The sequence below is a fragment of the Triturus cristatus genome, chromosome 10 (assembly GCF_964204655.1).
Source record: "Triturus cristatus chromosome 10, aTriCri1.1, whole genome shotgun sequence".
Lineage (NCBI taxonomy): Eukaryota > Metazoa > Chordata > Amphibia > Caudata > Salamandridae > Triturus > Triturus cristatus.
In genome coordinates, this window is record NC_140593.1 from 670814910 (window position 1) to 670839398 (window position 24489).

Here is a 24489-nt window from a genome sequence, read left to right on the forward strand (position 1 = left end):
TGTTAGTGAGTGTTTATAATAAATACATATTTTTATAATTACACGGTGTAGTTCTTTTTCACTTAACCTACACCATAAGATTAAGTAATAGTAAAACAAGCTGCTTTACTCTCCTTTTAGACTAAGCCTGAAGGCTGCTCTCCACATCTACCATTTAGAGATCTTTCTAATGTTGTCTACGACCACTAACATCACCATAAGGGTTGTCTGGATACGTGCAGGGTGCTACACTTACATAAGTGCACACCATATACCAAGCCAGCCTCCTACAGCATACATGTAGTCAGTGTGGTGAAGAGAAAAAGGAGTACACTCTCATGTCCAGGTTGCGGAGACGCCAGATGTCGAGCATCTGCCAATGTGGGAGCCAGTTCTGTAGTGCCTGAGTGCTGAAGGTTGCAAGTGTGTGTGTGGCAGAGGGAGAAAGGAACAATCAAGTTCAGTATTGAGAACACAATTGAAATCTGCCCCCAGAAACAATAAAGCCCACTCCAGTGAGAGAGTATCCTAGATAATTTTTGATGGCATAAGGCTTGCTCGGAATTGGGGGCATAAATCGAGCCTAGAAGGATTTGATGGCCATCAAGGCGACTTTTAACAAACACATAACGGTCTTCTGTGTCTCCAGCAGTATTCTCGGCCACAAGGGGAGTTCCTGGTTTAATCACAGTAATACGCCCCTAACATAGGAGGAGAAGTGAGTAGCAAATTCTTGACCTCCCCAGCATGTAGTTTTGTGGCCTTCCCTAGTCACATGTGTCTCCTGCAGAAGTGCGATGTCTGTAGTACGGCGTTTCAGATACGAGTAAACTGAGTATCGACGCAAGGGGTATGCATTCCCTGCACATTCCAGGTGATAATGTTAAGGTGGGTCACGTATGTGGTGGGAAAAAGCACGGCGGATGACCACTACATGCAGGTCAGCACAATTATTGGTGAGATGTCGACAGGATGAGGGAGTGAGATACAGGATTGGGTTGCCTATAACCAGGACATAAAGCAAAAGAACATATCATAAAACTGGAACTGTAAAACCAGTAGAGCAGAGGGAGAACATGTATCTGCCCAAACAGCTGAACAACATAGGTGGCAAAAGATATGTTGCTAGAAAAGGAAAAACTAGGGAGAAAGCGTGGCAGCCAGGGATGGGCAACCTTGCGCACAGAGGGGGAACGTGCGTTCGCCATTACAGTAAGTGCAGCGTTAAAAAATAGAGGGTAACAAGGCATATGGGTGCTATAGTAGAAGGGCCATGTGTAACAAAGCAATATCTACGCTGGATTATGAAAAACCAGCTGCAAAGAAAGAGTAATTAGTGAAGACAGTAATAAAAATATCTGAAAGAGACACATTAGTGATAGATTCCCTACCTTAGAATATTCCCCAGGTGTCAGTCTGGATCCGGAAAGTTTTCTGCTTAGCAGTACCCCTGCATGCCAGTAGGTGGCACCGTGCAGCTCCGTGCCCGTCACTGGCGTCGTGCGTGCCGAGATTTCGTCACGGAGGCTACTTAGGCGCCACCCATGCGCGTTGATGTCAGTTCTTTCTTTTTCCGCGCCGAAAGCGCAGATCAGGATTGAGCACGTACCCCGATCAAATTTTTTGACCAGTTTCTTGAGACTGTCTCCTTCTCTTGTCTCCTGGTGCACATAGGGATGCCCGGCTTTAAGTCTTGTGGGTCATGCCGCCGTAATATGTCGGTAGCGGACCCCCATGATGTCTGCCTCTACTGCCTGGAGACCGACCATGACTCCCGGGATTGTGGGGACTGCCGTGCCATGGCTCCAAGGCTTTGCGGGTGCGGCACCAGAAGTTGCTGGAGGTCTGGCACTCCTCTCACCGCCGCTCTGGGTCTAGGGGCCGTTCGCGTGACCGGAGCCATCGCTCCTCGGACTCTAAGTCTTCACCTTCAGATTCCGGTAAACAACGCCATAAGAAGAAGTCGAAGAAGCGTGTTCGCTCCCCAGAGGCGGACAAGGGGGACAGGGGCTCCACCCCTGCGGCTCCTCTGGAGCCTGGGAGTTCCGCGGCCTACCTGCTATACCCGGGTCCGTCGGCGATTCCCAAATAGAGGCAAGAGTTTCTTGCTGCCTTGGACCGCCTGTTTAGGCCTCGGGCTCCCGCAGGCGCACCTGCGGGCCCCACGTCCAGATCCTGTTGACCCGGCAGCACCGCTGCCGGCCCTGGAGCCATGGATCCAGCTCCCGCGGCTCCGGCGCCACAAGGTGCAACGCTGCAGGCTCCGGCCCTGGCACTGCCTTTGGCTCCGGCCCCAGTGCCGCCCCTGGCTACACCACAGGTGCCGCACTGGGTGCCGTTTCTCCCGCCCCTGCCCAGGTTCTCGAACCATTTTGTTCCGACCTGGGATCCTCATTGGGATGTGGTTCTGGGTCGGCCCAGGCCGGCGCCGCTCCCGGCGCCGCTGGGCCCCTCTCCGGCTCCGGTCCTACCGCCGCGGCGGGCCCCTTCTACCCCGGAGCCGGATGAGGACTGGGACGGCTCCGAGGACCCCCTTGCGCTGCAGTGTGGCTCCGAGCAAGATTGGGTGGATGTCCTTAAAGATGCGGGTGAACTTGATGTGTCTTCTGACCCGGGATTTTCCTCCCCTCCGCCTACAATGGAGGAGGGCGCTTCCTACACTATGCTGCTGCGTCGAGCTGCGGAGGCTCTCCATCTCGACCTCCCTACGGTGGCCCTTAAGACCAACCTCCTTACGGAGGTGCTCCAGACGGCATCTACGTCGTCGAAACCGCTGCTTCCTTTCAATCAGGCCCTTAACGAAGTCCTCTTGGGCACTTGGTTGCGGCCGGCCTCGGGGGCACTAGTGGATAAGAACGTCGCTAGGCGTCATTGCCCGGCGCCTGGTGACCCGGTCTTCTTGACCACTCACCCCACGCCTCGACGTCGCAGAGTGCCTTTCACACGGCTCTGCCGGATAAGGACTCTAAGAAGCTGGACCAATATGGCAAGAGGTTGTTCCTCGGCCAGCTTGGGGTTGCGGTCGGTTAATACCGCCTGCTTGTTGGGCCTTTACTCCCATGCCGTGTGGGATACGGTAGCAGAGGTCCTGCCTCAGTGTTCTGAGGAGGTCCAGGCCGTCCTTTCCCAAGCGATTGCAGAGGGCAAGGATGCGGCGAAGTTTGCCATCAGGTGTGGTCTGGACACGGCTGATTCCTTGGGCAGGGCGATTTCCACGACTGTGGCATTGCAGCTCCATACCTGGTTGCGGTCTGCCGTGTTCTCGCTTGATGTTCAGAGCTCACTAATGGACATGCCCTTTGATGGCTCTCGCCTCTTTGGCGACAAGGCGGACAGTGCCCTGGAGTGTTTTAAGGACTCACGGGCTACAGCTAAGTCTTTGGGTCTTTCCACTAAGAGCCCTGCCACGCCTAGTTTTCGTTCCTATCGTGGCCAGGGTAAGGGCGCCCAGATGCGCTCCTGTGCAGCCTGCCTCACCGTGGCCGTGGATGGGGCTTCCGAAGGGGCGGATCTGGTAAGCAACGGGCGGGGCAGTCCACCTCCGCACCCGCTGCTTCCACCTACAAGCCTTCCTAATCCGAGCTTCATGGGGCACCCCACGCCGGTAGGAGGCAGGGTCTGTCACCACCTCTACCACTGGCTCGGTATCACTTCGGACAAGTGGGCGCTGCAGATAATCTGCCAAGGTTACTCGCTCCCGTTTCTGTCCTCCCCTCCAGCCATGCCACCTCGGTACCACCGCTTGTCGGGGGATCATTTGGCTCTTCTCCGTCAGGAAGTTACGGCCCTCCTGGCCAAGGGGTCTATCAAGTACGTTCCCGATCAGGAAGTATGGAGTGGTTGCTATTCCCACTACTTTCTGGTCCCCAAGAAGGACAAGGGGGGCCTGCGCCCCATCTTGGACCTCCGGGACCTCAATCGCTTCCTCGGGAAGGAGAAGTTCAAGATGCTGACTCAGGCTCAGGTCCTGTCTGCCCTGGACCCTGGAGACTGGATGGTAGCGTTTGACTTGCAGGACGCTAATTTTCACATTCCCGTCCTGCCGGCCCACCGGCGTTACCTGCGGTTCACGGTAGGCCAGGAGCATTTTTGGTTTGCCGTGCTCCCCTTCGGCCTTACCAGTGCCCCTCAGGTGTTCACGAAAGTGATGGCGGTGGTTGCAGCTCATCTGCGCAGGTCAGGGTGTCAGTCTTCCCCTACCTCGACGACTGGCTGTTGAAGGCGGGCTCGCCCCAGGCAGTCGTCTCCCACCTCCAGACTACGGCCGACCTCCTGCATCTGCTGGGGTTCTCCATCAATGTGCCGAAGTCGTACCTGGGTCCCTCTCAGAAGCTCCCTTTCATCGTAGCAGTTCATGATTCAACGCTGTTTCGGGTTTATCCTCCCGAACAGCGAGTCCGGTATATTCAGGTTGTGGTTCCGCTCTTTCAGCCTCTATCCCGGGTTTCAGTCAGGATTTCCCTCCGGCTTCTGGGCCTGATGGCCTCCTGCATCCTGCTGGTGTCGCATGCCAGATGTCATATGCTGGCTCTGCAGTGGGACCTGAAGTTTCAGTGGGCACAGCATCAGGGCAACCTGTCCGATCTCGTCCAGATCTCGGAGGGCGCTGCACGACAGTTGCAGTGGTGGCTCACGGATCGCGATTGGGTCCGTGGCAGATCCCTCTCCCTTCGCCAACCGGAGCACACAGTAGTGACAGATGCGTCCCTCCTGGGTTGGGAAGGCCATATGGGAGATGCGGAGATCAGAGGCCTCTGGTCTCCGGCGGAGTCCCGGCTCCATATCAACCTTCTGGAGCTGAAGGCTATCCGGTTTGCACTGAAGGCATTCATTCCCTCTGTCTGGGGAAGTGTAGGGTAGGTGTTCACGGACAACACCACCGCCATGTGGTATTGCAACAACCAGGACAGGGCGGGGTCGTGGACCCTATGTCAGGAGGCTCTGCCCCTCTGGACATGGCTGGGGCATCAAGGCATTACCTTGATGGTTCAACACCTGGCAGGTTCTCTGAACGCCAGGGCGGACGAACTCAGCCGCCGGTGCATGGTGGATCACGAGTGGCGTCTGAACTTGGACATGGCGCAAGGTCTCTTTCTGTGATGGGGAGAGCCTTGGTTAGATCTATTCGCCATCGAAGGGAACGCGCAATGTCATCAGTTCTGCGCGTTGAAATTTCCAAGGCGGCACTCGCTCGGAGACACTTTTCGTCTCGAGTCGAGCTGCGGTCTGTTGTACGCTTTTCCGCCTATACCACTTCTGCCCAGAGTGCTGAAGAAGATCAGGCGCGACCGGGCCCGGGTTATTCTTGTGGCTCCGGACTGGGCTCGAAGAGTATGGTATCCCAAGCTACTCAGTATGAGCATCGATCCCCTGATCCGTCTGCCTCTTCTGGAGGATCTTCTGTCGCAGCAGCAGGGGACGGTCCTCCACCCGAACCTGTCCAGCCTCCATCTCCATGCTTGGAGATTGAGCGGCGACAGTTGACTCCTTTCGATCTTCCTCCCGAAGGCTGTGATGTCATCCTGGCAGCCAGGCGTCCCTCCACTAAAATGGTGTACGCCTGTAGGTGGAACAGATTTGTGGCATGGTACACAGCTAAGACTGTGGATCCCCTTTCTGCCTCTCTTTCTGAGGTTCTTCTGTTCCTTCTCTCTTTGGCCCAGCGGGGCTCTGCTCTGGGCATTGTTAAAGGTTATCTTTCGGCCATCTCTGCCTTTCTACGGCTTCCAGATCAGCCTTCTCTTTTTAAATCCCTGTTTTCTTAAGGGCATTATGCATACATTCCCACCTATGCCTTTCATAATGCCTCAATGGAACTTGAATCTTATCTTGACTTTTCTGATGTGCGCTCCCTTTCAGCCCCTTCATAACTGTCCCTCACGTCTTCTTACTCTCAAGACGGCTTTCCTGGTAGCTATCACCTCTGCCAGGAGAGTGAGTGAGCTCCAGGCTCTTTCTTCCAAACCCCCTTTCCTTTCTGTTCATCCGGACAAGGTGGTTCTGAGGACACGTCCTTCTTTCTTGCCAAAGGTTGTCACACCCTTCCACATCGGGCAGACTATCACTTTGCCCACCTTTTTTTCCGCCTCTGCATCCTTCAAGGGAAGAGGAGCGGCTCCACCGTCTTGACCCAAAACGTGCGCTCACATTCTATCTGCAGCGTACACAGCAGCTCTGGGTGGATGATCAACTCTTTGTTGGCTACGTGGGCGCCAAAAGAGGTCGGGTGGTGCACAAACGGACCATCTCCCGGTGGGTCGGTCTGTGCATCAAAGCATGTTACTCCTTGGCCAAGAAGGAGCCTCCTGTGGGACTGCGTGCCCATTTGACCAGGGCAACTGCAGCCACTACTGCCTTGGGATGCGGTGTCCCCTTGCAGGATATTTGTCAGGCAGCTACGTGGGCCTTGCTGCACACGTTTACCAAGCACTACTGCCTTGACAGTCAGGTCAGGAGAGACTGCTTCTTTGGCCGTTCTGTGCTCCGTGACTTTCTGGTGTAACTTGTTCGCAGACCCACCACCGGGGTTGGTATTGCTGGGGTATCTATTCTAAGGTAAGGAATCTATCACTAACGTGTCTCTTTCAGATGCACAAGTTACTACTTGTGTAACGCTATATCTGTAAGAGACATTAGTTAGTGATAGATTCCTTACCGCCCCACCCATCCTCCCCGTTCTGCGAACTGATTTCTAGGGTTAAGGTCATCCCCTTTTAGGGCCCTAGTTTTATGCATCAAAGGTCAGTTTCTTGCATGGATCTGCGTTTCGTCGCGTTAAATTGTGTACAGAACTAATATCAGGGCGCATGGGTGGCGCCTAAGTAGCCTCCGTGACGTCATCCCGGCACGCACCACGCCAGTGACCGGTGCGGAGCCGCACGGCGCCACCTACTGGCACGCAGGGGTACTGCTAAGCAGAAAACTTTCCGGATCCAGACTGACGCCTGGGGAATATTCTAAGGTGAGGAATCTATCACTAACTAATGTCTCTTACAGATATATTGTTACACAAGTAGTAACTTGTGCAACATAATAAAACATGTTTTACCAATTGAGTTGACTGGACATGATGAGTCGCACAGTGCATGGTTCAAATAATATCATCATTGATTTGCAGAGCTCGGCTTCTCTCCTGAATAACTTGTTCCAGGTTGGGGATGCTTTAAGTTGTGGGGGCGGTTTGAGCGAGTTCGGCGCCCGCAGCGACGTATCACAACAGAGTTGTGGGATATTTTTGTGCTGTGTGAGGATTGGCTTGAGGACATTAGTCAGGTGGATTTCAACCAATCCTAGACGACCTTTGGAGAATAAAAAAAAAAAAGTTTTCCATTCTGAAACCACTCTCAAGCATGCTGAAAATAGCTGTAATGAATTTCTAGTTCTAGGAGGTGGCGCTTGGCCCCTAGGAAGGAGGTTCTTTATTTCTGTACTGCCTTAGTGTAGTTTGGAAAGAACATAATGTAAGTATTTTCAACTGTAATGTCTCGGAGTTTCTGCATTTCACGTACAATGGAGTCTGTCGCTATAATGCGGAAGCCGGAACAATAGTGTTCTGGTATCAAAGCGAGGGGATGACTTCCGAGTCGGAGTGCGATGGGCGCACTCCACAGAGAAGAACTGCGAAAGTGTCACTGGTGAAGCAACTCATGCAGCCAACCTTCCACTTACACCACCACATCCTGCCCTTCAACCCCTTCCGGAAGGCCAACCGACCGAACATTGTTTCTCCTTGAGTGGCCTTCTGCATCCTCAGCCCGACATTCCAGAGTGTGCACACGGTCCACTAATTTGTGCAAGAATGTCAGTTCTTGGGCTATCGGTTGGAGTTCAGTAAGAGCTTGTTCAGCATTGTGAACCTTAGCGTGAGGTGGTCTGCATGCAGCAACATGAGCTATGCCGTCAAATTGTCCATCTTACTTTCCAGGGATGTACGTGTGTTCTCCAAAGAGGTCACAATTCTTTGAACAGCTTCCGTGGGTGCCAGTGCATACTCGACCCATATGGTCTTGTGTCGTAGGTTTGTTGCAGGTGAATAAAGTCAATGGTCCGGTAAGGGGCCTGCTTACCAGCGCTTACTGATCCCCCATGTACGCGGCAGCACAAACAGCCCCTTGCATCTAGGAGCAGGTGGGCAGGTTCAGAATGGTTAGCGGGGAGCAGGCTTAAGAGCAGCAAGCAAGGCTGGGTAGGAGGTGCAGATGATGTGCTGAGGCGAGCTCCTGGAGAGGTCTCTAAGCAAGGTTAGCAAGTTTGTAAGCAGGGATCACCGATGTACCAATTGCGACAAATGAGTGGTGCATCAGCCTGCCACACACAGACATGTTTCTGACCCCGAGGTGGGAGCCCTTGTGCTCTTGTGGGTCAGGAATAAAGCCTGCTTGGGATGGAGGTGCTTCTCTCCTACACCCAAGCAGGAACTGAAATCAGGGCGGTGAGTCTCAAAGGCTGTTGGTCATCTTCATCCAGCCTCCTGATCGGAGCCTGCAGCCTCTTTGTGCGACAAATTCTTCCTTTGAAAAGCATTGGGTTCCCAATGCTGTTTTTGCTCCCTGCCCCCACCCGCCCCTCTGCCACTGGTGGTGTATGGTTGGTTTAACCCCCAGGGCCTGTGCCCTGGAACTGCGGGTACTTGCCTGTACCCAGCATCTCTTTTGGGTGCCCCCAGTAACCATTGACTAACAATGGGCTCAGTGACATCTGCACCTGGCGGCCCCAGTGCCGCTGGTGGTGCAGTACCTACCTTGATCTGATCCTTGCCCATATTGGTCTAAACCCCCGGAGACTGGATATCTTAGTCGAGTACTTACCTGTAAATGGGATTAACTGTTTTCCTTCCATAGTATTGCATTGCATTTCTTCCTATTTGCACTGTTTATCTTTTACAATCGCTAAGTTCTATTACAGTTGATTGACACCACAAAGTATTTTCAGTACTACTGAAATGTATTTCTATTGCTTTTGCAACACAAGTCCTGTTGTACTTGAAAAGTATTGCTATTTGAAAACAGATACTTACCTGCAACTGTATTTCTCTTGGTTCTAAAATAAAAGTAACAAAGTAATATTTTTTTATACAAAACAATTGGTCTTGGATTCAGTCTTTGAGTGTATGTAATCATTTTTTGCCTGAGTGTGTAAAACAAATGCTTAACACAGCCCTCTGATAAGCCTAACTACTCAACCACACTACCACAAAAGAGACTAAGGTATTATCTACAATAACCTCTGTAAAGCCTCTGGGGATCCACTGAACTGTGTGCACACTATACATTACTTTGGTATAGTAGATATAGAGCCAGCTTCCTACAATTGGCCATTTTAGAATTAAGTAATTAAGGAGCAGTTGGACCTGTTTATTTGCGTCCAAGGTGATATAAGAGCCGTCATGTGCTAGTATTCACAGCCATAGGGCATAGGGACGTACAAGATGTGAGTTTGTGTTGTGGGGGCTGTTAATGGGGCCCATGCATCTGTATCAAGTGGTGACAATGTAAGTGCTGAGGCAGTAGAATTAATTGAGTCTATTTCAATTGACGCAACAGATGTCACTTATGGGCCTTACAGCAGGTCACCCGTGTAAGTATAGCACCAGTACTCACCGTTTGTGTCAATCAGGTTGGGCAGTTCCTTGATAAGCGTGTGGTAGGTTGCTAGCACTGCATCAGAGTGCCAGTGTAGCTATGCGTATCTTGCGCCAACTAGCTTCAGGCACCCAACTCCAACAGTTGTGATGCTGGCATCCCCTCGGTTACAGAAGAGGGATGGCCATAGGAGCTTGGGGCGCAGGAGGGCAGGCCTTGGCTGGTGGAGGCACCTCTCATGGATTCAGTACAGGGTGTGGGACCGAAACGATTAAGTGGGGCAGAGTCCCAGTCGATTGTTGTCAGCAAAGTCTCCACACCCAGTTCACTCTGCTGCAAAGTAATCCCAGTACACTTTGGGAGTTTGGTGCCTGTGGTGGGGGAGGAAAGGGAGGGAGGCCCCTGTGGTGTACAGCAGCTCCCCCTGATGATCAACTTGGCCCCAGTTGGTGCTCCAGCACGCGTCTGGTCTTACTGATCCCTCCGATGCCTGTCCGCATGCAGCAGGGATGGAGCCGCTGGGCTGTCGGCAGCGGCTGGTCTCCTCCGTTCCTGCGGGATTGTCCAGAAATACTCTGCAGACGGTGGGAAGCAGAAGGCAAGCCCAGATGCGACCAGCATACACTGCTCAGAGTCTCAGCCCCAGAGTTTGTACCTCACTGGCCCTGTGCCCGGGTGGCAGGCCACGCAAGGCAGTTGCGCTGTCTCGCTAAACTCGGATCCACTGTGCCTTGCACAGGGCTGAAAAGCGGTTGTGCTGGCAGCTGGCAATTCAGGCAGTTAGGGGGATGCCTCAGTTGGTGTCGATGGCAGGCTTATGGCAGGATACTTGATGGATAGCGGGCGAGAACCGGGGAGCCTTCTCCCAGTGCATCCGTCATCTTGGCCACAGAAGCCACGCCTCCTTGTGCTTCTGTCTTTCCAATTTTGCCCTTTTTCCTTCCCATCTCTAATGTTTTCCTTAATTCTAAACTTTACCCTCCATTTTCCATTTCCCTTCTCCTCCTACCGCCTTCCATTCCTTCTCCATCCCCTTTAGTCTTTTGTTTCACTGCACTATTTTATGTCTCCTCTTTCTGCTCATCACCCCTTTTACTTTCATTTCCTGTTGAATTCCTTTCTTTTCTTATGATTTATTTCTTTTCCTTCCTTGATCCACCATTTTTCCTTCTTTCATATTTCATGCCTGCCTTTTTCCCCTCATTGCTTTCCTTTGGCCCTTTTCTTTCCTTTCTTTCGCTCTTCTTACCACTCCGCTTTCCTGCATCCTCCAGTCCTTTTCACCATTGTAGATCGTCTATAACTCTTAAACCTCCCGTCTTTATACATTCTCACTTCACATCTGTTTCTCTTTTCATACATCTTTACACCCTTCCCTACTTTCTTGTACTCATTCTTCATCCTTGCTTCCCTAGCCTTACTGTCATTTATTTCTTATCTATCATTTTCTTCTGTCTTTCCATTAACTATTTTCACTTTATTTATACATTTTCCCATTGTATTTAATCTTATTCTACTGTATTCCCCTATTATTTATTTGTTTATCTTTTCTTCCTCCTTCATTCGTTCTACATTCCTTACCCTTTACAACCTATCTTCTGTCCTCACTTCTTTATCAGTTATCCCATCTGGCACTCCTTCTGTTTTCTTTCTTATTCTATCGCCTCTTTTCTTTCTTCCTCATTTCCTTATTTCTTCAATACTTTACTCTTTCCTTCCCTTCAATTCCCTCATACTGTTCCCTTTCATGGTCCTACCTTTCCTTCCTCCTTTTACCGTACCTTACACGCTTTATATTTACTTATTTCCTCTCCATATGCTTGTTTACCTCTCTCTTTTCAGTTCATATTTCTTACTGTCCCTTATGCCATTCTTCTTGGTTAGTTTTTTTGTCTTCTTTCCTTCCATGTCATCCTATAATAAATTCTGTGCTGCTGGTTTCTTTCTTTCCTTTCTCCTTTTCTTCATTCATATTTCCCACCTCTCACTCTTTCACAACACATTGATCTTCTTTATTATAACATGGTCTTAACCCTTATCTTTTTTCCTTTCAGGATTCATCAGTCACAGGAGTCTCTCAAATTCATTCCTGAACATGGTATGCTTGTTTCTGATATTCTCAAACTGCATCTAGGTGCTTTGAAAGCTGTTTCTTTTTTTAGACTGAAGCTAAATGATTCCAAGAACCTAATAATAGAAGGGAGCAATGATAGTATACTAAGCGAACCAGGTCAGCGCTGCTCAGCAGGCCATCCATGGATAGGAGACCAAAGATGGTTGGTTCAATGTAAAAAAATGCACCTCTCTATAACCAGTGCTAGTTTAATGCAAAGGTGCATGGAGAATGTGGTTAGTCTGGCTGAGGTCTTGACCCATGCCACTAGACTCAAAACTCAAGAGAAGCTAAATACTCTTCCTGTCCTGTAGGATCTTACAATTACTCATCTTTGTATTGCAGGACAGCTTTTTTTTTAATGTAGTGACCATTTCAATGTTTTTGGTGATCAATGTTCAGTTGCAGGGCGTAGTAGCTGGCTATTGGTATGCATACTTCTTCTGTTCATACCTACGGAGCAGAGGACCTTTGAACACTCAGGAATAGAACAAAGAAATATATTGCTATCTCCAATTGTTAAGGAACATGTACAGAGCAAAGTAAATGTTTTCCTTCTGAGAAGACCTAATACACTTTCCAAAAAGTGAACATCAGTGATCTACAAGGAAAACCACATATGAATTTTAATAATGGTGATATTGTGCTGTAGGTTGGTTTACAAGTGGTGCACTCGTACATCTTAACTGAGAGTGACAGATGTACTTATTCAGCAAACCTTGACTCTGCAGGTGAACACTTTATCTGGCATTTGGTTCTACATTGATGCACGTGCTTTGAATAAATGCATGAATCTTCAGTACATTCCTTCTGCATCACAGTATTTTCACTACTAGTCCAAAATGATTGAATAATTCAGTGCTGCATTTGTGGACCCCCGAGCACTTTTCCATAGATATGTTGTCCATGAATATAAACATAGGGTGCCAGCACACTTTAGGGGTCTAACAAAAGTGATAATTGTTCCTGAATATAGGCTGTAGGATTGAGTATATCCCATTTCAAGTCTGCTTTGCAGCTTCTTAATTACTAAAGAGGTTTAAAATATATAATTGGAAGGAAATAATGCAACCCGAATGACCTACACCGAAAGCTGAGTAAAATGTACCCTGTCCCTTGATGCCTGTACTGGCAGTTGTCTAACTGAGTGAGAGATTTTTCCAGGCCCTTGTGGGTATGATTTCAGGGCACATGTGAGGTTTCGCACTTCTGTATTTTGACAGAATTTTCAATCATCTTTACAACTTGTTTTTACCTTCTCTCAACGTCTTTTAAAAGTATCGTCTGAGTGAAGTGTATTTTTTTTTTTCCGCGCCTGAAATGCTTTGCTATTCTGAATTTGAAGAGGCACTGCTCTGGAAGAAGAAGGATGGCAGTCTCAGACCCATGTAATATCTATGTAGTATGCCTCCTGGTCTCACATTCTGTGAAAGATTGTGACATATACCAAAGAAATGACTTTACAGGACCAGGAGGGCATAACACTTTAGAGGGATGCTGCAGGAAATGAGAGATAAGGGAAAGAAGAAAAAGAAAAGGTTTGAAGAAGCACGTGAAAAGGACTACCCAAAGAGGAGGTCCAGGGACAGAAAACAGAGCAGTAAAAATCATTGATGTCACCATTCTGAACATTGCTGAAGACCGCCCTCTAGATTTAACATTAGCAAAATCACAGTTGACACCAAGGAAGACCCAATGGTTAATGTCAATAAAGCCAGCATCGCCTTTGACAGCTAAGATAAAGGACCACTCGACTGCCAGGAAGTCTTTATTTCCCTCGATGTCAAAAGGACAACAGTGTACAAACTCACTTCCATCATCATAAGAGGTGTGGCGCCGCGGCCAGGGCGACTGACGCTGGAATCTGGGGCTCACGGTTCGATCCCCGGCGGCAGCTCAGCCCAACACCATGTAACTCTGGGCAGTAGCTTACTCAATCTTCCCGACGGCCCCCAGTGCTGGGATGCCTTCGGGTAACTGTTTGCTCTTTACAAATAATGGATTTACATTTACATCATCATTGGGAAAGTTCGAATTTTCAGGTTGCCAGCCAGTTAACAGCACAGCTGCTGACTCAGCTGAGCTAACTTCCGGTCCCTTTTGCCCAACTATAGGTCATGAACCTTCCTTTCTCCGGGTCATCTTTGTTTAGTCAACACAATGATGACAAAGTAGTAAAAATGAAACCCAAAGCAGAGACCCTCATGGCAGTGGGATATGAGCGATAAGAAGACATTCTTGAAGCAGCAGTACAAGACTAAGGACCAAAGATACTTCAAGCTGCAACAACATTATCCATAGGGCCAGAGATACCCATATCTGAGAAGACCTTCCAAGCTCACCACATCATCAAAACCAACAACCCCTAGAAGAAGGCATTCTTCAGGAGACATACAACCACAGCCTTATTTCCCCACACCCCCTTCTCCATTCCCCACTCCAGAGTGGAAAGCAGTTTCTTTTCATCTGGAAGAGTGCACTGCAATTACAAGAGACATATGTGTACTAAATATTGTATCTCAAGGATTCTTTCTGTGTATCAAGTCCATTTTACTGCTAGCTCCTCCATAATGGTCATCAAAGCACCAACGTTCAATTGTGAGGCAGGAAACATATTCCTCTTGTTTAAGATATGCAATAGAACTCGTACCACCCAAACAAAAAGACCTGACAATATACCCCTCAGATTTCTTGTGTGAATGAAGGGTCTGATGTGAGAGCTTCAACCTATATGAGATCTGCGATTCACAAATTAATCAAAAGTGAAAACTTTCGAATGCTCGACCTACATGAGGTCATTCCACATGGAAGACAAAGTGATTCCGTGTGTGTGTGTGTGTGTGTGTGTGTGTGCGCGCGTGTGTGTGTGTGTGTGTGTGAGTGAGATTGACCTTCAAGATGTTTATGTTCACATACCAATATCGCCTTGACTCATAAAGTACTTATGATAGGTGACTTGTTATAGGAAAAGATGTTACTAATACACAGACGTGCACCTCCCCGGGCCTAATTACAGTTGCCTCACAGGCCTGAACCATGACTGTGTGCATGGGCCCATGTCTGTGGTAAATATTAGTAGTGCAGAAGGTGCATAGGCCAAGAGTATTAGGTGCCCCATTTGCCCAAATTGTGGCTAGTTTTTTCTACTATGCAGACAGGGCTGAGGGGACACTTTGCTTAGTACCAAGACCCCGGCACCTTTGCTCTGCTACTTGATTCTCTTCTATGGGCCTTGCAACCATGGTTGAGTGCTCAGGGGAGGGTCGCCCACCCAGGGCCTTAGCTGCATTGGACCATAATTGGGAGACCTATGTGATTGGGCCCCTCACAGCTATCATCAATCAATCAATCAATCAATCACAGACATTTATAGAGCGCACTACTTACCCGTAGGGTCTCAAGGCGCTTGGGGGGGGGGGGGGGGGGGTGCCGTTACTGCTCGAACAGCCAGGTCTTGAGCTTCTTCCTGAAGGAGAGGTGGTCTTGGGTCAGGCGCAGGTCGGGAGGGAGGGAGTTCCAGGTCTTGGCGGCCAGGTAGGAGAAGGACCTTCCTCCTGTTGTCGCTCTTTGGATGCGGGGGGCGGCGGCGAGGGCGTGGCTGGCTGATCGGAGGTGGCGTTTGGGAGCGTAGAAGTTGATGCGGTTGTTGAGGTAGCTCGGGCCTTGATCGTGTAGGGCTTTGTGTGCGTGGGTGGGTGAGTTCAGCAGGTGCAGTGGCACCAGTGCTTAGGGATGTTAGGGACCCAAACCACATACATCATAGCTGTGTTTTACTTCCATCATTTACTGTCTAGTCAATAGCCAGTGAGTAGGGCAGAAGATCAACAATTTACCTCCTTCCACAGTGCCCATTTCACCATTAATACGCCACTGGCTCTCCTCACCTGGATCTCAGCCATGGTCTTCCACTGTGAGGGCTAAAGGAGAGAGACCCTCTCCTAGGTCTCACAAGACAGTTCCATGTCTCTTGGTCCAGAGGGTTCAGGCCCCTCTCTGGGGCATAGCTATCAACAGTATAACAGGTACAGCTGCACTGGAACCCACAGTGTTAGGGGCCCAGTGTACCCAAATTGTGGCTGTATTTTACAGGACCATGGCTTCAAGTACCAAGGGATGGGGCCCCTGTCAGGGGCACAGCTATCAGTAGTGGAGCCAATGCAGTGAACTGGTGCCCGGGAGTCTTATGGGCCCAGTTTACCGAAATTATGGCTATATTTTACTGTCCCGTCAGGGGACAGGAAGAGAGCATGTGATCCATTCACCTTGCTTTTGCCAGGACAGTTGGGAGTATCGTTACACAATTGGTCCCTCTTTCATGGGCCTCCTAGCTCTGGTCCAGTGCTGACAGGCTCAGCGAAGTAGGGTGGCAGGGTGCAGGGTCATCCCTCATTTTAGATATTTGTCCTGCATCATGCAGTGAGCTCCTGCTGGACGTCAAATGACACACACTTTTTGCTCGCCAAGGGATTGATGCTGGTAAGCAGGCTACTCAACAGAGTGTGTAAAACAAAAAGGCCAGCTGCAAAGCCTGGACTCGCTCAGCCGAGTGGGATGTCCCAGTATAGGCTCTGGCAGCATCCACTCTGCAGAGGTGCGAGGGGCCAGCATTTGTTAATATGGTTAGTGGAAAGGAGGATATGTAGCACAGGAGACAACATACACAGTCCACATTATTAAAAGCCTCACCTATAGAGGTGTAAAGACAAAGTAAAACAGCCCTAAATGAGTCTGCCCATGAGATGAAGGTTAATAAGGATAAAATGGCCAAGGAGGAAACATGATTTGCCCAAGATCAAACAATTTGATCAAATAGGGGAACCATTATTGCCACACAGGACTACTTGTTTCAAGACACATTGCTTTACCTCTATCCCACATGCTTTATCTATTAAAGAACCCTGGGCCTGATTTAGGACACAGTTTAACAGGATGAAAATTCCTAAATCAACTTGGCGATTTTGGTAACCCCTCCCCATACACAAACATCTTCTTGGTTAAACTGCATGCACGCTACGTGTCCTTCGAAGTGATGATGGAAAGCTGGCTACCATAATGGGGAGGGAACCCAAAGATGGGAGAGGGAGAGTCTGTTCTTCACTTTTAGAAGATAGGGATTGTTTTTTTTCAGCAAGGGCTCCCAGCCATGGCCCTGCGTTTCGAGGTCTAGGGAAGGAAGAGCCCTTCCGTGGGCCTCGCACCACTGGACCAATGATGTGAGTGATAGGGGAAGTCCCTTCCTTCCCTGGGCCTCATAGACGAGGTCAAGAGCTGCAAGGCTTGAGGGAGGGCCATACCATGGCATTGCAGCACTGGACCAGTGGTTGAAGGCTAAAGGACCCAGTGCACAGGCCTTCCTCCCTTGGGCCTTGCAGGTTGGTTAGGCATTGATAGGCCCAGAGAAGGACCTACGTTTGCCTTTGATTGCTTATTAATGTCAAAGAATATCTTTTTTTCAAGTTACTTTCATGTCTGCAAACTGTCATTGTTGTTCCCAGATCACACTCCACCTGCACGCAGAGTACCTCTGACAGTTTGTTGCACGGTGACTTTTCAGATTGAATATAGCCATGTCTGTTCAAAGAGCTGCTTTATTTGTATGAAGTGCTAACCATTTATATTATGCTAAAAGACAACCCACATACTTCTAGTAGAAATTGACTGATTGAAATTGTACAATTTATAACTAAATTATGCCAAGTATATAACCTGGATAGAGTTGATGCCGTAGATTGAATAGTGTAAAATATAGCCTGTAACCGTCTGCCTTTCTTTCTTTCTTAACAAACAACAACAAACTTTTATTGCTTTTTCCAAAATTGTAAACAAAAGGGGAAAAGGGCAGTACCTGGAAATCGTTAACCCAACAAACATTCATAAAATCACCCCAAATGTGGATTGACAAAGGCCCCAGTGAGTGTTGGCATGCCAAAGTATGTAGAGAAGGGGTAACATACCAATTCACATAGGAGGGGCCGAAACCAACACGTGGTGGGGATCAACATGTGTGACAGTATTAGACCTGCGTTTGCAGGACAATAGTGGGTATAGTTGGATCGATGGGAATGTAACAAGGTATAGCCTTCAACCCAGAGGGGTGGGGGATGCCGGGGAGTTAACCTTAGGGTAGGGAATCGAAGACAGTATTACGGCGAGATGGCAGGGTAGTTAGGGAGGTAGGGCCATAGAGCCTCTGAAGTTGCAAGGCTCTAATGGGAGTGTAGGAGAGTAGGGTCTGCTATCCTATGGTCACCCCAAATTTTTGCTTTTTGCTTCACTGGTTTTGACATATTGAGGCTGTGGGCCTGCTAATCAGACCCCCAGCCTGCTGTTCTCTCTAACTAAATTGACACTATGCACCCTAGGTGCATAACCAATTGGAAGTGGATCACCCTGTGAGCCCCTGTACCAGTGTACACTAGGTACCCAGGGCATTGGTGTATCTAAGGCCTGCCAAGGGCTGAAGCAGGTATTATGCCACCCCAGGCTTGGCCTAACAAATTTAACGCAACTGGCTGATCTCTCAGCTGGGGTAAGTTGGTGTAACCACCTCTTACTTAGGTGTAGTATACCTATACCTAACCTTAAATGGGACACATGTTAACCTATAAGTCACTCCTATGGCAGGCCTTAACAATCCTGAAGGCAGAGTGCTTGGTTCCATGTGAGATGGTGCTCTGGCATGAGCTGAGCCTGTCTGCAGTGGTCGGAACAACTTCCTTCTACCATTTCAAGATATCGTCATACCATATACTCTTAAGTGCATTATGAACCTCGCGGTTAAATGCTATCTTTGGTTTGGCTTTATCAAAACATGTCGAGTAAGGTGTCATACGAATTGGAATACTAACCCCTCGCCAATTCTGGCGACGGGGTTAGCATTCCACCCTTCTAGAGGGACACGACATGTACAGTACCTGAAACCCGGGTAAAATCAGACATAGCCTCAGCTCCACAAAATGGATGCTGCCACCACAGACACAAGTCTGCCCTCCTGCTGCTGGGAGTCCTTCCAGCTTGGGAGACGTGGACAAAGGGTTTCCTGCCAGGGGAGGTGCGAGCACCACCCCAGACAGGATTTTGTGTATTGGTCAGGTAGGGCTTGAATGGAATCAGACATGCCTGAGGCTCACAAGGAGCCTCGGTGCATATGCCAGTTCAAACCGGTCCTGGGGCACACCAGCCCCGGACCTGGGGCGAGCTGGACAAAGGATTGGGGGTGTAACCACCCCCTTCCTGGTCCCACCCTTAGGGAGGGACCTAGCAGGTAGTCCGGCCCCTAGAATCCGCTTAAAGGTAGGAGCTGTGTCCTAAGACTTCAGACATCCTGGAATCAACTTAACCACAAGAAGAAGACGGGAACTTTGACGCTCTGCTGCACAGAGGACTGAAGGAAATCTCCCCTATGGTCAAGGAGTGACCATCTTGCTAACGCAAGCACCAACCAGCTATTGAACGTCTGCTTTGCCGCCGCCTCCAGCCGGAGCCCCAGCCCAGAGCCCGACAAGACCTGGACCTCCAGACCTCTCACCGCCCGATCCACAGTCCCTGCAAAGAAGGAACCAGTGGAGGCACCGAGACACGTGGAGCCAGCCATCTTGGAAGACCGACGACAAGCTGCAAGCGCAACGACAGAGGCTTCCTCCAAGTTGTGCTTTGGGTCCTGAGAAGCCCAACACCCGACCAGCATCTGCACCAAAGGTGAGCCCTCCAGCATCTCCACGATCTGCGTGGGGCCCCTCTGCACTTTGCATCTCGACGCGCCTGCCCGGTCCCTGGCCCGTTGGCTAGTGGCCATTTTGGCGACCTAAATTGAAATCAACGACGCTGGTCTGGTTGCTCCAGACTGGCCCTAGCTGCTCTCCAAAAGAGCAGCCCCCCTGACCTTGCTGGTCAGAAAAATCAGCTTTCTTGAACTTCCACGACTCCTGCCTTTGCCAAGGCTTGTTTGCTTCTTTCGAGTCGCCGACACCGCCGACAGCGAGAACCTATGTGGGACAGCTCGTGACTCGACTCCTGGACGTCGTCGACCTTCAGGGACCACGTGGCTGCGGAGACAAGCTACACCTAACCACCTGTTTGCACCCGACATCGCCTGGTACCTACCTGGTGCCACGCCGGTCACTGGCTAGTGACTGTGAACACTGTCCCCTCTGCTTTCAGGTCTTCTACAACTCCGATCCACCCTTGGATCCAACGCAGCTCTTCTGGACCGACCGCCTGCAGCATCTTTGTCATCAGGCTCTATTGAATCGATAGAAGAAACCCGACGTACTTCGAGACCTATGCACCCGCTTCCTGTGGGTGAGGTAAAGCTGGCACTCCGGTGCCCAAGTGTAGAGAAACATCTCTAGTGTCTGGGTTTTGAATCTTGAGATCGTAGTCCATTCAGAAGACCCTTTCTGCAGTAACTTTTTAACTTTTACGCACCCATTGAAAACCTATGGGAGCACGCGTGTGACTTTCCTCACTGCACACGCGACCCGTGGACCTCCTGGTCACTAACTGAAGTTAGCTCCTTGTAGGCCCAGCGATTCTAGAGGCCCTAGGCCTTTTTCCTTTCCTGTCCGTGGTACTTATACCACTATTTTAGTATATGGTTTGAGTGGCCACCAGGGCCCATCCATATAAGGTGCAACTTCTGTATATTATAACGTTGTCTTGTTTAACGATTTGTGCCCCTGTGCTCATAAAGAGTCTAGGGGATACTTGAGAAATAAATACATATATATTTTGAATATATATCTCTGTGGTGTCCTTTCATTGGTATAAAGGGGGGTTACATTTGGTAAAACAGCCTGCTTAACACGCTTTAACGAGTTTAGCCTCAAAGACTGCTTAGCCTACGCTACCACTAGGGCAGCTAGTCCGAAAAGGTTGACTTACAACCACACCATAAGGGTTGCTTGGCATGGTACAAGGTGGTCACTTTAACTAGTGAACATCATATACCAGGCCAACTTCTCACAGGGAGTCTTCTATCTCCTACCGATACAGCTAATCAATCTACAACCATCTCCTAAAGTGTATAAGATCTGAAGGAGCTCCTGAGTGTCTGACTCTGAGTCTTGAACCTTACAAAGATCTCTAAGCATGCCAGTTAATGCAGCATGCAATAGGAATTGCTCCGCGGGGATTCCAAATGTATCCATAATACAAAAAAGGCAAAGGCTCACCATTCTGGAATAGATCCCCAAGGGTGGTGATACAGCTTAGGTCCAAAGGGCCAGTTCCTGGTCATTCAAATTGCTGCGGCAGGTTTGTAGGCCCAGTAATGGGATTGCAGGTGCATAAGTAAGCTGAGGGTGAGTAAGTTGCACTGTCCTGCTGAGACAGGTAAGTACCACTCAGAGTAAGTGTGAAAAGTCCGGATCGAGGTGGGTCCTGGGAAGTATAAGCATCTAGAGTGTGTTCTGAGCCATTGGGGGGGTCTCAACTCTACATGTGTTTTTGAGAAAACAGCCCCCTGCTAATCAGTACGAGATCCATTGTAATTGGGAAGCCACATAACAATATTCAAAGTTGGGGGGGCTCCCAGATCGTGAGGCAGCTGCAATTTAGTCAGGGCCACCATCTGCGCGAGTTATGCCACATGACTTCTCCCAGCAGGGCATGAATCCCCAGAACAATACTCTAGGGAGAATAATAGGGAGATTCACAAAGAAGGAAGAAGCTAGGGGAGCATCACCATCTGAGACACCGCTATTCAGTCTATCATCGACAGAGATAGTGAGCTTCAAAATGTTGGTATTGTGGACTACTGATATTGCCTCTGCCAGGATAGCATTGAGCAGATCAGGGATAGAGTGTAAGATGTGGATCCCCAGGTATCTAAAGGATGTGGTTCCCCATCTGACCAGGCCGACTCCCAGATGAAATGGTGTCGCGCTCGTTGCTGGAGACCAGGAAAATAGACAGGCCTTGGGCCAACTGACCCGTAAGCCGGAGTTGTTGCCAAAGTTTGCCATGAGCTGTGCGATATGGGAGTATTCAGAAGAAACATCTTTAAGATAAAAGAGGACATCGTCGGCGTAGCGAGAAATGATGTGAGTGCAGTCAGTGAAGGGTATACCCTAGTTTGTGGTGTCCAGCTGGGCCGGGGCTGCCAAGGGCTCCTTTGCAGGGCCAGACTAGCCTTAACGGGCATCGGGCGGTTCCCCAGGAGGCTGCAAGGGTGGGGGCCGGTTTTGAACTGGCCCTCAGTAACAGAAGCAGTCCACGGGGCTGGACTGAAAAAATTGCCAGGGCTGCTTTGGGTTCCTTGTCCAGCCCTGCTCCATTACCAGGTCAAAGAGAAAAGGCAGAGCAATCCTGTCTGGTACCTTTACCAGCCGGATTGGTATTTGATAGTTGTTCCACATACTGCACTCTGGACATCTCGCTGGTGTAGAGGACATCGTCAGCGTAGCGAGAAATGATGTGAATTCAGTCAGGGATGTGTATACCCCAGTTTGTAATGTCCAGCCGAGCCCAGGCTGCCAAGGGCTCCATTGCAGGACCGGACTGGCCGTAACGGGCATTGGGCATTTCCCCTGGAGGCTGGAAGGGTGGGGCCGGTTTTGAATTGGGGGCTGGTTTTGCAGCCATGCTGCAATATCGGCCCCCTTTAGCAAAAGCAGTCCCTGGGGAGCTGGTCTGACAAAATTGCCAGGGCTGCTTTGAGTTCCTAGTCCGGCCCTGCTCCATTGCCAGGTCAAAGAGAAGAGACGGGGCAACCCTGTCAGGTGCCTTTACCAGCCGGGGTGGTATTCGATAGATCTGAAGAAACACGTTAGTTAGATTCCTCACCTTAGAATATCCCCAGGTGTCAGGCTGGATCTGGAAAGATTTTTCGTCAGCAATACCCTTGCGTGTCGCTAGGCGTTGTCTGCGGCTCCGCGTCCGTCGTCGGCATCGTGATCGCCAGTATGATGTTGTCAGAGTACTTAGACGCCGCTCTCGCGCGCTGACGTCAGTTCTTCTTTTTTCTGCGCCAGTAAGCGCCGATCCGGGAAGAGCATACCCTTTTAGTCACTTTTTGACTAAACTTTTTTGAACTCTTTTGGTTCCATTTTCAGTCGACCTCGACTCTGGTGCAGATAGGGATCCCTGGCTTCAAAGCTTGTGACACCTGTCACCGACTGATGTCGGTTATGGATCACCACCGCCGGTGCCTCTATTGCCTTGGGACCGACCACGATGCTGAGTCGTGCCTCGACTGCCGGGCCTTCACTTCGAAGGCTAGGCGGGAGCGGTCCTGCAAGCTGCTCGAGTTCCGGCAGTCGGCTCCGCGCCGCTCAAGGTTCCAGTCGAGGAGGAGGTCGAGGGACCGGTCGCGGAGCCGCAGTCATCATTGCTCATCGTGGTCAAAGTCTTCGCGCTCCGGTAAGTCGAAGCACAGCAAGAAGTCGAAGAGGCGACATCGCTCTTCTGGCTCCCCTTGCCGGTCGTGTGACTCGGCTGAGGGCTCAGGTGGCACCACCTGCGCGGCTCCGTCGGAGCCGCAGGAGTCCCGTCCGACCCCATACCCTCCGGTCCCTGGGTCTGAGGCGACTCCGGCGGAGGTCAGGGACTTCCTCGTGGCCATGAGGAGCCTGGCTCCGCCGTCGACGCCTGCCAGACGTGCCTTCAAGCCCCGCAGGCTCAACTGGGAGGCCTAGCGAGCCGGCGGCTCCGGCCCCGTCGTCGACTCCGATCCCGATGCCGCAGGCCCCCGCGGGATCCAAGCCTGGATCCCGGTCGGTGCTGGTCGACCTCATGACCCCTCCGCCGGCACCGACCCCTCCTGTGCCGCCCCCAGCGCCGCCTTTGGACGATGCCGTTCCCTGGTTTAGTCCCGGTCCGGCGTCGGAGCTGCGCCGCATCCGACGCCGATGGGTGACACCTTCATCTTCCGCCCGGCTCCGATCCTTCCACCTGTGTACCAGGAATCGGATGACAGAGAAGACTGGGAGGGGTCTGAGGACCCTCTGGCACGGCAGTGCCAGTTATCTCAGGACTGGGCAGACGAACTGGGGGATGTCAGTGGTCTTGATACCTCCCCTGACACTGGTTTCATCTCTCCTCCGTTCGTGGCTTCGGAGGAAGGTGCTACATTCTCTGTGGTGCTGCGCAAGGCGGCCGAAGCCCTTGGACTGGAGCTGCCTGCTGTGGCTGTGAGGACTAATCTCCTCACTGAAGTGCTACAACCGTCAGCAAGCTCCTCGGAGCCTCTGCTGCAGTTCAATGAAGCACTGATTGGCGTTCTGAAGGGCACCTGGTCCAAGCCCTCTACAGTTCCTCCTGTGGACAGGAACGTGGCCCGGCGCCACCGCCCTGCACCGGGCGACCACAGTTTTCTGTCGATGCACCCCACGCCCGAGAGCCTGGTTATCCAGGCCTCTACCTCCCAGACCTCCTTCCCGTCCGCTCCCCCGGATCGGGAATCCAAAAGTTTGGAACAGTTTGGGAAGAAACTGTTCTCCTCTCTTAGTTTGGGGTTGCGGTCTATCAACACCGCGTGCCTTTAGAACCGTTACTCCCACTCCCTGTGGGATACAGTGGAGGATGTGCTGCCCCAGTGTCCGGAGGAGGCCCGGACACGGCTCGCCCAGGCTCTTGCCGAGGGGCGGGATGCGGCACGGCATGCAATCCGATGTGGACTGGACACAACGGACTCGCTAGGCAGGGCAATGACGACCATGGTGGCGATTCGTCGCCACGCCTGGCTGAGATCCACGAGTTTCTCCGGGGATGTCCAGAGCACCCTCATGGACATGCCCTTCTGTGGCAGTCGCCTTTTTGGCGACAAAGCGGATAGTGCGCTGGAGCGCTTTAAGGACTCCAGGGCTACGGCCAAGT

At 50.7% G+C, this 24489-nt stretch overlaps 1 protein-coding gene across 2 annotated transcripts in view; it reads left to right on the forward strand.

The window, feature by feature from the left end:
• WDR90 (WD repeat domain 90) overlaps positions 1-24489 on the forward strand; it is a 1426420-nt gene that overhangs the window by 573148 nt on the left and 828783 nt on the right. For both annotated transcript variants that reach the window (XM_085628141.1, XM_085628142.1), the window contains exon 26: positions 11615-11658. In XM_085628141.1, coding sequence (XP_085484267.1) covers positions 11615-11658 — 44 coding nt within the window. The remainder of the gene's footprint in view (positions 1-11614; positions 11659-24489) is intronic.